The sequence below is a fragment of the Zootoca vivipara genome, chromosome 12, assembly GCF_965207765.1.
Source record: "Zootoca vivipara chromosome 12, rZooViv2.hap1.1, whole genome shotgun sequence".
NCBI lineage: Eukaryota > Metazoa > Chordata > Lepidosauria > Squamata > Lacertidae > Zootoca > Zootoca vivipara.
In genome coordinates, this window is record NC_142595.1 from 15,091,253 (window position 1) to 15,108,968 (window position 17,716).

General features: G+C 43.7%; 1 protein-coding gene across 2 annotated transcripts; it reads left to right on the plus strand.

Moving 5' to 3' along the window:
* Positions 1–1,029: 1,029 nt before the first annotated feature.
* LOC132593083 (vomeronasal type-2 receptor 26-like) lies at positions 1,030–16,415 on the plus strand. Of its 2 annotated transcripts, XM_088655080.1 has the most exons (7): positions 1,030–1,268; positions 2,586–2,868; positions 5,915–6,186; positions 6,745–7,360; positions 13,349–13,576; positions 14,620–14,746; positions 15,517–16,415. In XM_088655080.1, the coding sequence occupies exons 1-7, from the start codon at positions 1,030–1,032 to the stop codon at positions 16,413–16,415; spliced, it is 2,664 nt and encodes an 887-aa protein (XP_088511206.1). The 2 variants fall into 2 exon arrangements, with proteins under 2 accessions (XP_088511206.1, XP_088511207.1); XM_088655081.1 differs by lacking the exons at positions 1,030–1,268; positions 2,586–2,868 and having other exon boundaries at positions 5,978–6,202; positions 6,788–7,360.
* Positions 16,416–17,716: the final 1,301 nt, after the last annotated feature.

Below are 17,716 nucleotides of genomic sequence, written 5' to 3' on the forward strand. Positions count from 1 at the left end.
TATCATAAGGTTGCGAATATAAGCTGCACTTTAACTTTTCACAGTCTGAATTTGGGGGAAAGGTGGAGCTTATATTTAGGCCTGTTGCATCTCCATCATTGTTCATAGAATCATAGAATCATAGAGTTGGAAGAGACCACAAGCACCATCCAGTCCAACCCCCTGCCAAGCAGGAAACACCATCAAAGCATTCCTGACAGATGGCTGTCAAGCCTCTGCTTAAATACCTCCAAAGAAGGAGACTCCACCACACTCCTTGACAGCAAATTCCACTGCCGAACAGCTCTTACTGTCAGGAAGTTCTTCCTAATGTTTAGGTGGAATCTTCTTTCTTGTACAGTAGTTTGATTCCATTGCTCCGTGTCCGCTTCTCTGGAGCAGCAGAAAACAACCTTTCTCCCTCCTCTATATGACATCCTTTTATATATTTGAACATGGCTATCATATCACCCCTTAACCTTCTCTTCTCCAGGCTATACATACCCAGCTCCCTAAGCCGTTCCTCATAAGGCATCATTTCCAGGCCTTTGACCATTTTGGTTGCCCACTTCTGGACATGTTCCAGCTTGTCAGTATCCTTCTTGAACGGTGGTGCCCAGAACTAGACACAGTACTCCAGGTGAGGTCTGACCAGAGCAGAATACAGTGGTATTATTACTTCCACTTTGGATGAAACATCAGAAGCAGGGGTTGGTTGGTTTTTTTGGTCATTTTCTGAGAGCATGTTATTATCTCACCTATAATTATCACTCTCTGCATGGCTAAGTCTCCCTTGGATAACGTCTCAGTAGATTTCCAGAGAATACTAACCAATGTCAAAACATGGGTATTATAACCTCTTCCTGCCATTCTAAGCAAGGTAAAGGACAGAGGAAGAGGGAGGATTTTCACTTTTCTCTTAATCAAGTTATAAAATAGGATTTTAATCTGTGAATTGTTAGAGAAGGGCTGTTCATCATAAGGCAGAATATTGTACTGAGGGTGGTTATGAAGCAAGGTTCATGTGCTGGATGGAAATAAGGGTGTTTGATGAGAAATAATATGTGCTTCAGTATGCTGCTGTTTATTGTGCCCCTTCTCTTTCATCTGCTACATTTGGTGTGCAAACATACCACGAGTTGCACTGTCCATGATCTGTCCAGAATTCCACATGAATACTACCAACCTGGTCATCTTATTGTTGGCGGACTTGCTTCTCTTCTCTTTGCTCCTTTTGACGAAGAAAACTTCAAAGAAAGGCTAACTATCCATCAACTTCTTAATAACCTGTAAAGAATTCAAATGTCAAATAATCAGATGATACTGATATATCTCCTAGCTCTAGCCAGGCCTATTCAGAAGCTAGTTCCACTGATTTCAGTGTGATATTCTTCCAGGGAGATGGGGTGGGGGGCATTTACAAAGCTGAAGAGTTGGCTTGGAAGAAGGGAGATGCAAATCTAAATGCGACAGTGAGATGAGAGAGCCTGGTCTTGTTGATGTGTTCTCTCCTCCTCACATCCCACCAAATCTCTTCCAAGGAGAGTTAAACTAGGGGAGGATTCACAGATTAAACCTCCCTAGTTTAAGATCGAAAGCCCTTCTCTGTTTATCTGTTATTAATCTTCACCTCAGAAACTCTCATGTGAGGGGTCTTAAAGGTTCACCTCTCCTTTGAGGTGGCGCTCAAAGAGCCCCTGATGTTCTCATCTAAATCAGGCTAGGCGATTGTGTTTATAATTTATAGACAGGCCCTGGATCAGATATATTCAGACTGTATTCACCTGAAGGCAGTGATCAGTGAAGAAATGTCAGTTAACTGTCAGCTGGGAGAAGTTCTGAGGGAGGTGTCAGTTCTGATTGAGCAGCAAAGATCAGGTTTTCCTGGAGGAAAATGGCAGGACACATGGTGAAGTCTGAATGAGCCCTGCATTAAGCTAAAATGCTACTCAGTTCTTACCAGAAGAACATTATAAAAGTAGATTTCTAAATGAGCTCAGCTGTCCAAGCAAGCAGGAACATAATCTGAGGAGTTTGCCGGTCAGAGGCAGACTGTACCTAGCTGCTAAACCAATTTTTGAATTAATTGGACAGAAGTGGAGGCTTAGGGAAGTTGGTATGAGATAAAAGGCTTTAGAGGCTCGTGTCAGCAAGAGTGTCTCTTAGAACTTCAAGAAGTGTTGTCAAGTATATGATGGACCCCAAAGAAAACATCAATATTCCATTATTGGAAAGGGGGGAATTCAAATCAGTTCATATTTAAATGTGAATCTATAAAAAAAAGTTGTTCTAAAAATATAACAAAAATAATACACAGCCATCATTTGAAATTCACACTTCTCCAAATTGTTCCATGCAGTTCTCCAGCTAAACAATATAAACAAAAATGAATATCTGGAGGTAAAGTGTTGCTAAAAATGCATATATTAGTGTAAGTGGAATAGAAGTGGAATACAATGCATTCCTATGGGGAAAGTATTCTGCAGATATGTGTATATTAGGGCACAATTTTCACTGAAATACTGAAGAATCATAAAGAAGCCCATTTAAAAAATAATAATGCATAGCATATCTCCCAATGATACAGCATAAAATTCTCATTGCAGTATTGTGCCAAAGAACTACCAGCATATCCTGGCCTTGGTATTTGCTGTCAAGGAGATCAATGAGAACCCCAAGATCTTACCTAATATCACACTGGGATTCCACATCTATGACAATTACTTTGATGAAAGGATGACCTACAGGGCTGCTCTGAACCTTCCCTCCACACTTATACCCAACTACAAGTGCAACATCCAAAAACGCCTGATGGCAGTTATTGGGGGACTGGACTTTGATACCTCCGTCTACCTGGCAAACATCTTGGGCATCTACAAGATTCCCCAGGTAAGATGCTTCCTTGGGGATTTCACACATTCACCATGATGTTTTCTGTTCAGAAAGGATTTGTATAATAGAGAAATAGTTGTGAGAGACAAAGGAGAGTGATCCAGCCCTTCACAAAAAGTGTTCCCAGTGTGCTTGCACAGTTAAATACAATGCATAGCATCAAGCTGTCAGGTAGCATTAAGCCATCAGCGTAATAAAAACATGTCTGCCATTCCAGGTAGCCATTCCAGGTAGCCATTCCTCTCCCCCACTCTTAGGCACACTGGCCATTTATCTCTGCAGGAGGTCTGAGCAGTGTCTTCTCTATCTAGCTTGGTGTCTCGGGTTCAGCTGATGATGGCATCCCAATGGCAGTACTGAAAGAAGATTGAATGGCAGGGCCAGTCAGTTTCTATCTCAGGCAGCAGAATGTCTTGGGTCTCACTCACAGATCCAAAAAATGTGATGGTATGGGGGAAGGCGGTCCTTTAGACATATGAGTTCCAGGCAATTCACGGCTTGTAAAGATCAATATTCAACCTTGAAATGAGACTAGTATCTATCCAAAAAAATTCCTGGCAGGTGTCTTCTGTACCAACTGAAGCTTCCAGCCCCCCCCCCCAATACAGGCTCAACCCATTTAATTGAGCTGGAGGGGATATGGCATGGACTGGTGGAACCTTACTGCAACTCATTGCGAACTGGGGATCATACCAATAAAATGTTAAAGGGAACCTAGAGTGCCATCAATAATCTTGTGGTGGTGAACTTCTTTTGAAAGTCATGTGCAAGCAAATAACGTTTTCCTATTTATTCTTACCCACTGGCAAGTCAGCACACCGCAGCTGCCAGTCAATTTCCTGAAACAGGGGAGGTTGCCCTGTTTCCATCGGAGGCATTCATCTGCAGAATATTTTCATTCCCAGCAGTAGCTGGAGGAAACAGCAGCTGTAGTGGCTGAGGGAAAGACAGCACCATGCCTTAGGCAGAATCAAGACCACTGCAGATCTCAGGGAGTTTCCAGTCGGTCACTGTTGTTTTAATAGGAATCAATCACATACCCTCCCAGAAAATGTTGTAGAAATAAATAAGGGTGAATATTGAACATTGGAAATTCTCTTGGGACACCGACTGCTGGCTTTTCATCCATTCCTCTCCCTGTGAAGCTGCCAAGGATCATAGCCTCCAACATTTCTCGCGTGAAAATAGGGACATCCTATTCCATAATAATATTTTTACTACGCTATTTATACCCCACCCATTGGACTGGGTTGCCCCAGCCATTCTGGGCGGCTTCCATCATAAAAACATAATAAAACATTAAACATTTTTTAAAAACTTCCTTATACGGAAGTGTCCAGATGGATTGGGCCATCCAACATTTCTCTGATGAAAAGAGGGACATCCTAAGGAAAATTGGGACACTGTGGGATCAATGGGGGGAAACTGGGGTGGCTGCTGTAAATCCGGGACTGTCCCTGGAAAATAGGGACACTTGGGTCTGCCACTGTATTGCATGCCAGGGAGCTGCAGGAATGTAGTTTTCCTCAAGTGGTTTTTCCAAAGGAGAGTGCTGTAGCAGCCATGGAGAAGGGGAGAGTGAAGTGAAAATACCTCCTCCCCTCTCACCCTGCCAACACATTTGTTTTTAAACGGCCTTGGTCCAGTATACCTGAAGGAGCGTCTCCTCCCCCATCGTTCTGCCCGGACACTGAGGTCCAGCGCCGAGGGCCTTCTGCCAGTTCCCTCGCTACGAGAAGCCAAGTTACAGGGCCTTCTCGGTAGTGGCACCCACCCTGTGGAATGCCCTCCCACCAGAGGTCAAAGAGAACAACAATTACCAGACCTTTAGAAGGCATCTCAAGGCAGCCCTGTTTAGGGAAGCTTTTAATGTTTGATGGATTTCTGTATTTTGGTGTTTTGTTGGAAGCCGCCCAGAGTGGCTGGGGGAACCCGGCCAGATGGGCGGGGTATAAATAATAAATTATTATTATTATTAATATTATTATTTACCACCACAGCCATTATAGAGGCACACAAGCCCAAGACCCTTTGCTGTCTGAGGTAAACCAGAAAACGATACCCCTGTCGAACTGCAGTTCGCTAGTGCTGCTGAGTTAGAGCATGGATTAGGAAAATCCGATTCAGGGACAAAATGCAGACCCCAAAACACTCTCCAGTCCTGCTCTCCCGACCCCTTGAGTGAGTTGGGTATTTTGTTTGTTTGTTTTACGGACTGAAAAGTGTCTTGGGATAGAAAGAAGATGTGATGGTGGAAGAGTGCTTACCTAACCTCGCTTCCTTATCCATACACACTTAAAAACATGTACAGTGGTCCCTCGGTTTGCGACTGCAATCTGTTCCGCGGAGGCGGTTGCTCGCCGAAGTGGCCGCTCGCCGAAGGCATGCTTCTGCGCGTACGCGAAGCGCCGATAAAGCGTTTCTGCGCACGCACACGCTGTGCAGATTGCTTCTGCGCATGCGCGAGCTGCGCAGATCGTGTCTGCGCATCCGATACCGCGGAACCTGGATGTAAACACTTCTGGGTCCGTGGTGGTCGCTCGCTGAAGCGGTCGCAAACAGAGGTAGGTGTAAACCGAGGTTTGACTCTATCCAAATTTCCTTCTGTCGACAGACACCCTCTCACCATTGCTGCATGGCCTACTGGTTGGAGACTGAAGCTGCTCTCCTGCAAAGCTGGAAACCTGCCTAACAGGAGTCAGCTGCCCACACATTGTGGCACTTGATGGGGATTCTGTGTGTTAGTGGTTTGAGAGAGGAAGGGGAGGGAAGACGCCATGAAATCAGGAGCTGAAATGCTGAGATGAAGCAACGTGAAAGAAATGGGAGAAAAAAGCAGCAACACAGAAAGGCATAGAGGAGAAAGTGGAGAAAGTAAAGGAGTGGGGAGGAAAGGAAAGCAGGAGTGCAACCCCCCCCCCAGGTTTGTGGAACCTGCCTTCTTAAGGCAACTGGCTCATTTTGCCTCCTGGGTGGGCAGGCCCTGGATGCACATACTTATTGCTTCTGCATTTATAGATGTTGCTCCTTTATTTCCTTTTAGCTCACGTATGGCTCCTTTTCTCCAGAGGATGATGGTCAAAGCGAATCCACTCCCTTCTACAAGATGGTGCCCAATGAAGCCCATCAGCACACTGGGATTGTTGAGTTACTTCTGCACTTTGGTTGGACGTGGGTTGGGTTGCTTGCTAGAGGAAATGAAAGTGGGGAGAGATTTATTCAGGCCCTGAAACCTCTGCTCTCCCAGAAAGGTATTTGCTTGGCCTTCGCAGAGACAAACCTGAGAACGACATACTTGGCTGAGTATTATGACATGTATCTCCACTGGATCATGGGCGTACCCAGGATCAAAACTAGGGGGGGGCAAGGGGAGGGGCCAAGGTACGGAAGGGGAGGGGCCACAAAGTGGGCGGGAACGACGAACTCGCACTCCGCCAGGCTGTGCCCCTCCCTAGAAGCAGGGCTGGTGGGCGGAGGCGGAGCCCAGCCCAGCGGAGCGCGAGTTCAGCGTTCCCGCCCGCCGCACCGCGTTCTCTGGTTCCCCGCCGCGCTTGGCCTTGCCAGAGGGCGCGACGGGGAGCTGGAGGGAGGGCGCAGCGCGGCGGGCGGGAACGGCGAACTCGCGCTCCGCCGGGCTGTGCCCCTCCCTAGAAGCAGGGCTGGTGGGCGGAGGCGGAGCCCAGCCCAGCAGAGCGCGAGTTCGGCGTTCCCGCCCACCGCGCCGTGCTCCCTGGTTCCCCGCCGCGCTTGGCCTTGCCTGAGGGCGCGCCGGGGAGCTGGAGGGAGGGTGCGGCGCGGCGCGGCGGGAATGGCGAACTCGCGCTCCGCCGGGCTGTGCTCCGCCTCTGCCCACCAGCCCTGCTTCTAGAGTAGGGCAGCTGCCCTAACTTGCCCCGTGGTGGGTACGCCCTTGCACTGGATCCAAATTTATCAAGCTATTATGGAAAGTAAAGCCAAGGTGGTGGTTGTCTATGGCGGAACAAGGTCCATGCCTATCTTGCGAACAATGGCAGCACTTGCTGAATTGGAAAATGTGACCAAAACATCTGAGGGGAAGGTGTGGATTATGACAGCACAGCTGGAGTTCACAGCATTAACCTATCAAATGACCTGGGATATTCAAGCCTTCCAGGGTTCCCTCTACTTTGCAGTTCATTCAAATGTGGTACAAGGATTCAAATCCTTTCTTGAGGCACAAAATCCCTTTGAGACAAATGGAAATGGCTTTGTCAAGCAGTTATGGGCACAAGTCTTTCTTTGTTTATTTCCAAAGTCCAGTACAGAGGAGCAGCCCAGTGGAACCTGCACTGGAGAGGAGAAGCTGGAAGATCTCCCTTTGTCTGGCTTTGAGATGAGCATAACTGGTCACAGCTATAGTCTCTATAATGCTGTCTATGCCATAGCACATGCTCTACATGCCATGTTCCTGCCTGGAGCCAAATATAGGGTAGTGGTGGAAGGAGAGATGCAGGAGATTCAACCTTGGCAGGTAATGCCTAATTCAAACTCCACATTCTCCCCTTGTGTGCAGAGAAGCTGCTCATTAAGTAATAGCACAGTGAAGTATCAGACCATCTTGCTTTTTTAAAAAAAACAAAAAATTATTTGTTTTTACTAATTCATTCACATGCATAATACTATTACAAATATTAAAACTTGCACAAGATTCTTCCGAATCTCAATATTTCCCTCCTCCCCTCCGTGGATTCTTTAAATAATGTTTTAAACTGCATATTATAAATCCATCTAATTTATCATCCTCCATTGTATCCAAATTATATGCATCATTTCAAGAGTTATTTAAAGCCTGACAAGTTCAAGTGTTTACATTGGTCTTTCAATTACAATATATATTTGTCCCATTCTTTGTTGAAGTTTTGATTCTCCTGATTTCTGATTTTCCTGGTTAATCTTGCCATCTCTGCATAATCCAATAGTTTCACCTGCCAGTCTGCCCTAGTAGGTATCCTGTTGTCTTTCCATCTCTGGGCAAGAAGCATCCTTGCAGCTGTTGTAGCACGCATAAACTGTCTTTTCAGTTCCTTCAGTATCTCTGCACCTACAATTCCTAACAAAAAGGTTTCTGGTTTTTAACAAAAGTTATTTTAAACCGTTTTTTAAATTCATTCTACAGTGGTACCTCTGGTTACGAACTGAATTTGTTCCGGAGGTCCGTTCTTAACCTGAAACTGTTCTTAACCTGAGGTATAACTTTAGCTAATGAGGCCTCCTGCTGCCGCCGCCCCGCTAGCACGCGATTTCTGTTTTCATCCTGGGGCAAAGTTCTTAACCCAAGGTACTACTTCCAGGTTAGTGGAGTCTGTAACCCAAATGTTTGTAACCCGAGGTACCACTGTATATCATTTCCCAGAACTCCTTTATCACTTTACAGATTCACCACATATGATAAAAGGTGCCTTCCTTTTCCTTACATTTCCAACAAACATTTGAACTTGTCCTATACATTTTTGCTAATTTAGGTAAAGGGATGCCTGACCGTTAGGTCCAGTCACAGACAACTCTGGGGTTGCGGCACTCATTTTGCTTTACTGGCCGAGGGAGCCAGCGTACAGCTTCCGGGTCATGTGGCCAGCATGACTAAGCCGCTTCTGGAGAACCAGAGCAGCACATGGAAACACCATTTACCTTCCCGCTGGAGCGGTACCTATTTATCTACTTGCACTTTGACGTGCTTTCAAACTGCTAGGTTGGCAGGAGCAGGGACCAAGCAACGGGAGCTCACCCCGTCGTGGGGATGCGAACCAGCGACTTTCTATTCGGCAAGCCCTAGGCTCAGTGGTTTAGACCACAGTGCCTCCCGCTAATTTACTAATTTGCTAATCTTGTTGTTGTTGTTTAGTCGTGTCCGACTCTTTGTGACCCCATGGACCAGAGCACACCAGGAAATTATTTTTCCAACCATTCTTTCTCAAACCTTGATAGCTTAGTAGCAAAACCTATTTTAAAGACAGAATTCAGCTGGTGATACTGTAACCAATCTGTTAAAAGATCTCTTATGTCCTCAATTTTTTTCAATTTCAGCTGGTGCCCCTCCTCTCCTAATAACTCCCTATATGTCGCCCAGCCTTTTCTCATACTCAATTTCTTCACAGAGATTGCTTCTAATGGGGAGAACCACCATGGTGTTTTCTATTCTAGCTAATTTTTATATTTCTCCCATACCACATATAATGATTTTCTTATTACAGTACATGGTTTAGGAACATAGCTGCCAAGTTTTCGCTTTTCTCGCGAGGAAGCCTATTCAGCATAAGGGAAAATCCCTGTAAAAAAGGGATAACTTGGCAGCTATGTTTAGGAATCCTCTGTGTACCTTAACTTTTGCATACCATAGATACGCATCACAAACAAAGCTGTTGGCATAACCCTCCAAATCCAAAATATCTGTATTTTGTAATGTTATCCATTTCCAAAACCAGCAAAGGCAGGATGCCTCATAATATAATCTTGAATCTGGAAGGGAAAAGACACTCTATCTTTAGAATATATTAATAGTTTACATTTATTTCTTCCCCTGCCATATAAATTTTGAAATATCTCTTTGCCATTCCTTAAAGGGCCCTGCCCCACTGATCACTGGAATCGATTGAAACAAAAACATTATTATTGGCAATATGATCATTTTAATCACAGATATCCTTCCCAAAATGATAATCTTCCCACGTACCTCCAAATTTCTTTTTATTTCTTTCCACATAGTTAAATAATTATCCTTATAGACATTAATATTCTTTGCTGTCAACAAACTTCAAAATATTTAACCTTTATATCTATTATCAACTCAGTGGTATTTTGTAGTTCTTTTTTATTGTGTTCTCTCATGTTTTTCACCAGCATTTTCGTTTTGCTCTTATTAAGCTTGAAGCCTGCTACTTGGCCAAATTCATTAATCTTCTCCAGGACCCTCGGTAGACTTACAATCGGGTTTTCTACTGTTATCACAAGGTCATCTGCAAAAGCTTTAGGTTTATATACTTTATTTCCCACCATTATCCCTTTTATTTCTTCATCGGATCTTATATTTTGTGTCAGTGTCTCTAGTACTAAAATAAACAGTAATAGCAATAGGGGACATCCCAGTCTTGTTCCTTTCATTATTTTACATCTTTCCGTTATTACATTATTCACAATCAGCTTTGCCTTTTGTTCTGAATAAATTGCATCATTTCCTCTATGAAATGTCTCTTCAAAATCCATCAGTTCTAATCCCCCCCCCCAATAAAAGTCCAGGAAACGTTGTCAAAGGCCTTCTCTGCATCTATAAACGTTAATGCCGCTTGCTTATCAATCCTGGCCTCCAGATATTCTATTAAATCAATTATATTTATCATTTTATCCTTCACCTGCCGGCCAAGAAGAAAGCCAGCTTAATCTTGATGGATGAAATCCTTTAAAATCTTTTTCATTCTATTTGCCAAAATATTGGTGAATAGTTTGTAATCATTATTTCATAAAGAGATTGGCCTGTAATTTTTAACTGACAATAAATCTGGAGCTTATTTTGGAATCAATGTAATATATTCCTCTTTCCGAGATTCTGGCAGTTTCCCTGTATTTAATATTCCATTCATTATATCTTTAAGTGGTTGTGGCAGAAAATCTTGTACTGTATTGGCCCGAATATAAACTGCACCCAAATATAAGCTGCACCTTTAAGATTGGAGGGGGGGGAGAGAGAAAGGGAAAATACCTGAATATAAGCCGCTTCATTCCTCGCTGCTCCTGATTGCATACTGGGGGGTGGGGAGCTGATCTGCATTGCCAGTGGCCTTATCCCTTCCCAGCCTCGGGGGAGAGGACGTGGGACTATGCACAGGGCAGGTGCTGCTTTGCCACGCTCCTGGCGCTGTTTGGCCCATGATCCTGGCTGCATATCATAAGGTTGCGAATATAAGCTGCACTTTAACTTTTCACAGTCTGAATTTGGGGGAAAGGTGGAGCTTATATTTAGGCCTGTTGCATCTCCATCATTGTTCATAGAATCATAGAATCATAGAGTTGGAAGAGACCACAAGCACCATCCAGTCCAACCCCCTGCCAAGCAGGAAACACCATCAAAGCATTCCTGACAGATGGCTGTCAAGCCTCTGCTTAAATACCTCCAAAGAAGGAGACTCCACCACACTCCTTGACAGCAAATTCCACTGCCGAACAGCTCTTACTGTCAGGAAGTTCTTCCTAATGTTTAGGTGGAATCTTCTTTCTTGTACAGTAGTTTGATTCCATTGCTCCGTGTCCGCTTCTCTGGAGCAGCAGAAAACAACCTTTCTCCCTCCTCTATATGACATCCTTTTATATATTTGAACATGGCTATCATATCACCCCTTAACCTTCTCTTCTCCAGGCTATACATACCCAGCTCCCTAAGCCGTTCCTCATAAGGCATCATTTCCAGGCCTTTGACCATTTTGGTTGCCCACTTCTGGACATGTTCCAGCTTGTCAGTATCCTTCTTGAACGGTGGTGCCCAGAACTAGACACAGTACTCCAGGTGAGGTCTGACCAGAGCAGAATACAGTGGTATTATTACTTCCCTTGATCTAGATGTTATACGCCTAGTGATGCAGCCCAGAATTGCATTGGCTGTTTTAGCTGCTGCATCACACTGTTGACTCATGTCAAGTTTGTGGTCTACCAAGACTCCTAGATCCTTTTCACATGTACTGCTCTCAAGCCAGGTGTCACCCATCCTGTATTTGTGCCTTTCATTTTTTTGCCCAAGTGTAGTACTTTACATTTCTCCTTGTTAAAATACATCTTGTTTGCTTTGGCCCAGTTATCTAATCTGCTAAGGTCATTTTGAAGTGTGATCCTGTCCTCTGGGGTATTAGCCACCCCTCCCAATTTGGTGTCATCTGCAAACTTGATCAGGATGTCCTCAAGCCCATCATCCAAGTCATTGATAAAAATGTTGAATAAGACTGGGCCCAAGACAGAACCCTGTGGCACCCCACTAGTCACTACTCTCTAGGATGAGGAGGAGCCATTGATGAGCACCCTTTGGGTTCGGTCAGTCAGCCAGTTACAAATCCACTGAATGGTAGCATTGTTTAGCCCACATTTTACCAGCTTCTTTACAAGAATATCATGGGGCACCTTGTCAAAGGCCTTGCTGAAATCAAGATAGGCTACATCCACAGCGTTCCCTTCATCTACCAGGACTGTACTGTAATTCTGTCAAAAAATGAGATCCGATTAGTCTGACATGACTTATTTTTCAGAAACCCATGCTGACTTTTAGTGATCACAGCATTTCTTTCTAGGTACCCACAGACCGTTTGCTTAATGATCTGCTCTAGAATCTTTCCTGGTATTGATGTCAGGCTGACTGTGCAGTAATTGTTTGGGTCCTCTCTTTCCCCCTTTTTGAAAATAGGGACAACATTTGCCCTCCTCCAGTCTGCTGGAACTTCGCCTGTTCTCCAGGAATTCTCAAAGATTATTGCCTGTGGTTCTGAAATCACCTCTGCCAGTTCTTTTAATACTCTTGGATGTAGTCCATCTGGCCCTGGAGACTTGAATACATCTAAACTAGCCAAGTATTCTTGTACTACCTCCTTACTTATTCTGGGCTGTGTTTCCCCTGCTGAATCATCAGCTCCATATTCTTCAGGTCGGGCATTGTTTTCTTTTTTGGAGAAGGCTGAGGCAAAGAAGGCATTGAGGAGTTCTGCCCTTTCTCTGTCCCCTGTTCGCATTTCACCAGCTTCTCCTCTAAGTGACCCCACTGTTTCCTGGTTCTTCCTTTTGCTACGGACATACCCATAAAAGCCCTTTTTGTTGCTTTTAACCTCTCTAGCAAGCCTGAGTTCATTCTGTGCTTTAGCTTTTCTGACTTTGTCTCTACACGTGCTGGCTATATGTTTGAATTCCTCTCTGGTGATTTCCCCCTTTTTCCATTTTTTGTACATATCCCTTTTAAATCTTAACTCAGTTAAAAGTTCTTTAGATAGCCACCCTGGCGCATTCAAATAACTAATCTTCTCCTTCAGAATTATTGGTACATTGTTCTGCTTTAAATAACCTTCTGTTTTTTTTCTCTGTGTTCCTAACCGGCTCAATATAGCTCTGTGTAATAATAAACTATTTCCTTAAATCTTTTGGATTGTCTCCTATTTTCCCTTCTACTTTCAGGTTATTTATTAAATTTTCACTCTGTTTTTTCTTTAACTGCCATGCCAGCAATTTCCCTGGCTTGGGTTATTGTATGAAAGTGTCCTAGGTTGTATCTCTGTTTTTTTCTTAAATTCAGAACTCCACACACACCAAATTCACATTTAGAGTGAGCAGAACAAATAGCTTTATTGCCCATTTCCTCCCAAGGTAAGAGGAAGTGACAAAGGCCAAGCCTGTCAGGACACCTTACTCTACAGCATTAAAAGTTTCATGTATGTATTATATATGTATTGTGAGACATTTGCATTACTTCAGACTTACTGTTTTCCTTTCCATGCAGCTCCACCCCTTTCTTAGGTGTGTCTCATTTAACAACTCTGCTGGGGAAACGGTATCTTTTAGTCCAAACAGGGAAGTAGAAGCTGGCTTTGATATTACCAACCTGGTCACTTTTCCAAATAACTCCTTCATGAGAGTCAAGGTTGGAAGGGTAGGTGGGGAGGCTGCCACAGGCCAGCATTTCACCCTTGAGGACAACAGAATGGTGTGGCACAGAAGCTTTCACCAGGTGGGGCATAATTCCTACATCTATGAGAGATAGGAAAAGAGAATGTTATTCTACTTACATATCATCAGTCCAGCACATACTTGCCTTTCCAGCCAGATTCGAAACATTTTCCTCTGCACTGCTTAAGAATAATAGAATCATAGAGTTGGAAGTCATCCCGAAAGTCATGTTGTCCAGGATACAGGAATTTCAACATAAGATGATCTTGCTGGCTCATATCAATGCTCAACTAGTGAGGAATATTCCCATTGGCCAGACTTGTCCAGCATCTGGATATGGCATGTGGCTTTTGGCTTGGGGTTCTTTTCATTTAAGTGCATTTCATGAGTTTCTTGGGAAGAAGAAGAAGCTGTTTGCTCCTTGCAGTTCAAATGCTGATGGGTGAGAAGGAAGTAGGGGCTGTGAAGCTTTGTGGGTAGCTATTCTTTGTCCCCAAGTGTAGAATGAGGAAAGGGGCTTCTTAGATTGGCACCTCCCTACATATCTATAGGCACCAGGTGAAAACATTCCTCTTCTCCCAAGCCGTTACTGAATTAAACTATTTATGGACTTTCAAACTGGGATGTTACTGCTTCTGTTTGTCATGCTTTTCCTTTTTATGTTTTTATAATGTAAACTGCCCTGTGGTATGGTAAAATGAATGAATGAATAAGGTTCTGAAAGTGGCCAACGAGATGCTTGTAGGAAACTCACAAAGAGGACATGATCAGAAGACCTCTCTCCCCTTTTGCGGTTTCCGACAACTGGTATTCAGCACTATACTGCCTCTGACCATTGAGTAAAAGCACACCCTCCACCAAGGGCGGTGGCCTCCAAAAGGCTTCTCCCCCATTAGTTTTTCCAATAATGTTTTAAAGTCAGCCAAGTTGATGCCCATAACTGTCTCCTGTAGAATTTAATCTCATAGTTTTAGCTATATTATGTGAAAAAGTGCCCCTAATCAATCCAATATTTAGCTTCATTGGATACCTCTGAGTTCTATTGTTATAAGAGAGGGAGAAAAAGCTTTTCCTTACCCTCTTCCCCATTTTTTACATAAGCAGGTGTCACCCCTATCGGTCTGTAACCCAAGTTGTCCTCCTGGTTCCAGGAAGGAAAAGAAGGAGGGGGAGCCATTCTGCTGCTATGATTGTGCTCCATGTCCTCATGGCAAGATTTCGTCCCAGAAGGGTAAGAGACACAGGATATATAATTTTCAAACTGTATGTCATGTTAGAAGTTGAGGGAAAGGATAAATAAATCAGTGGTGATGTGTGCATTTTTGTACATATTGTTTGATTGGAGAACTGCATCACAAATGTTTAGAGAAGTACACATTTTTAACGGCATCTTTACTTTGGTCAATATGTTGGTTCAAGGAGTGCAATGTAGGTAACTTTCTTATTCAAATGGCATAAAAACCAAATTTCTGCTCCATACCTATTGGCAGATAGCCCCCATAACGGAATATGGACCATCTTCTAAAAAAACAATGGTTTGTGACCCATGATCTAATCTTTGTTACAGGTTAAATTACAGCAGGCAATTTTGAACTAAAAGCACCAGTGATATGATTTTGTATGATACACCTTCCTTAATTCAGGCAAAAAGAGATAAACATGTCTATGAATGACGTGTGATCATACACCTGGGCTGAATGTGTTCAACATACTGTAGTATGTGGTGGTGGAATGGGGCTGGGAATGGAACCCCTGTGTGAAATGGCCATGGACAGTACCTGTTCTGAAGAATAACAATGTGGTTTATGTGAAGTTAGCAATCCCTCACAGGACACCCGACATGGCCAAAGTGCTGAGGTGGGGGTCTCAAGCATCACTTTCAATCTGGTGACTCTGGAAATATCTGGGATTATTTTCAATAAACTTTAAGAGGTCCATACTCACAGCAGTAATCGTTACTCTTCTAACATCCGAAGTGTGAATGCATTACTTTCTTTCCAGACAAGGAAGATTGCACTGCGTGCCCCGAAGATCACTATCCAAACATGGAACAATCACAATGCATTCCAAAGACCATCAGTTTCCTGTCTTTTCAAGAATCTCTGGGGATGAGCTTAGCGTTGCTTGCTCTTTCTCTCTCTCTCCTCACAGTGGTGGTCCTAGCCATCTTCATTAAACATCAGGACACACCCATTGTCAGAGCAAACAACCGGGACCTCACCTACACTCTCCTCATTTCACTCCTGCTCTGCTTTCTCTGCCCATTGATCTTCCTCAGCCCTCCAGAAAGAGTGAGCTGCCTGCTCCGACAAATGGCTTTTGGTGTTGTTTTCACAGTGACTGTTTCTTGTGTTCTGGCCAAAACTATCACGGTGGTTCTGGCCTTTGTGGCCACCAAACCAGGGTCCCAAATGAGGAAGTGGGTGGGGAAAAGACTTGGAAGCGCCATTGTGTTTTCTTGTTCCCTTATCCAAGCGGGCATTTGTACTGTGTGGTTGGGAACCTCTCCCCCATTTCCTGATTCCGACATGCACTCTGTGATGAGAGAAATCATTCTAGGCTGTAACGAAGGATCAGTTGCCCTGTTTTACTGTGTCCTGGGCTACATGGGCTTTTTGGCCATTATCAGCTTTGTTGTGGCCTTTTTTGCCAGGAAACTGCCTGACAGCTTTAATGAGGCCAAATTCATCACCTTCAGCATGTTGTTGTTTTGTAGTGTTTGGATCTCCTTTGTTCCGGTCTACCTGAGCACCAAGGGGAAATACATGGTGGCTGTGGAGATCTTCTCCATCTTGGCCTCCAGTGCTGGCTTAATGGGCTCCATTTTTGCTCCCAAATGCTACATCATTTTGTTGAGGCCTGATCTGAACAGCAAGGAGCAGTTAATAAAGAGGAAATAATAAATTATCCTATTGTCTTTGGGTTTTTTTTCTTCTATAATGTGAGCAATGTAATCTCTCTTTATCCACAACATTAAATTATGTTGTATTTACATGTTGCAATTCCTCTGTGCAATTTCTTTTAAAAATCCCCTGTGGTCTCTTTGAGACAGTGGTCCCTGAACTGGTTTTAACCCTAAGGTTTATTTGGAAAACAAAAAAACTGTCATGAGTACCACAGAATATTGAGGCCTGACTAGAACTTCAGAGGGTAATTGATTACAATCTGAACATGAAAAAAACAATACACTTAGAGAAAACTTTTATATAGGTCTTCTTGCTTTCTAGCTTATTTTCCTGCAAGTAAGGTTTCAGTAGAGTTGCTACTGTCATGATTAAGCAGTCTCAGAGATTTGAGTATAGCGAGTCCCCACTTACTTAAGGTTATGTTCCAGTGCCCCCCCAATTGAAGATTTGATAAGTGGGGAGCACCCTCTAATCCCTTTGAATGTCTTCTCTACTGCTCTCTCCATTCCAGCTCTAATATACTGCACCTAAAATACCCACATCTGGAATTTGGGGGGCTGGCTGGAGGCTGGAGGATGTGTGGAAATGTGTGCATTAGTTCTCAGGTTGGGGTGGGGGCTGAGCAGCGTAAATAAACCCCCGCTGCACCTCCCGTCTCTACCCTCACAAGCCATGAGAACTCCCCAGCTCTCTCCGTCCATTTATGGGTTAATTAAATTATTTGGTTATTTTTTTGTGTGCTCTGGGGGATGCCTGTAGTTATTGGCAATATATGCTAGACCATTCCTGGCGGCGGCGGGGGGGGGGGTTAAACTTAAAATTCAATGAATAACAAGTTTGGTATTCCTAATGGGTTTAATGGGTTTTAATGGGGCAGAATGCTTCTGAATTAATATTCTGGAGTAAAAGCGTTTTGAACTTGAGTGAAATTAAGCTCCATTTTATTGGAAAATACCACCATTCACTACTTTTTATTTATTACTTCTATATATTACTTCCACCAACTAGTTGTGAGGTCTTTTCTATCAGCAACGCAAATAGTTGTTTGTGGGAATCTCTCACCAACGAGTTCAAGCCCTAAACCTGGATCCTGACATCCAAAGCATTCTCCTTTTTTGGTACCTGTAACAGACTTGGTACACTCTGACCTGTGAATCTTTGCTGACGAAGAATTGTCGAAACGGGGCCTTGTCCTGATTTTTACTGGAATTTATCTTTCTTTGCCTTCAATACTGGGATTGACTCCTATTTGAACTCCTCATTACACAAATAAAACCTTGTGAAGATTTATTTGA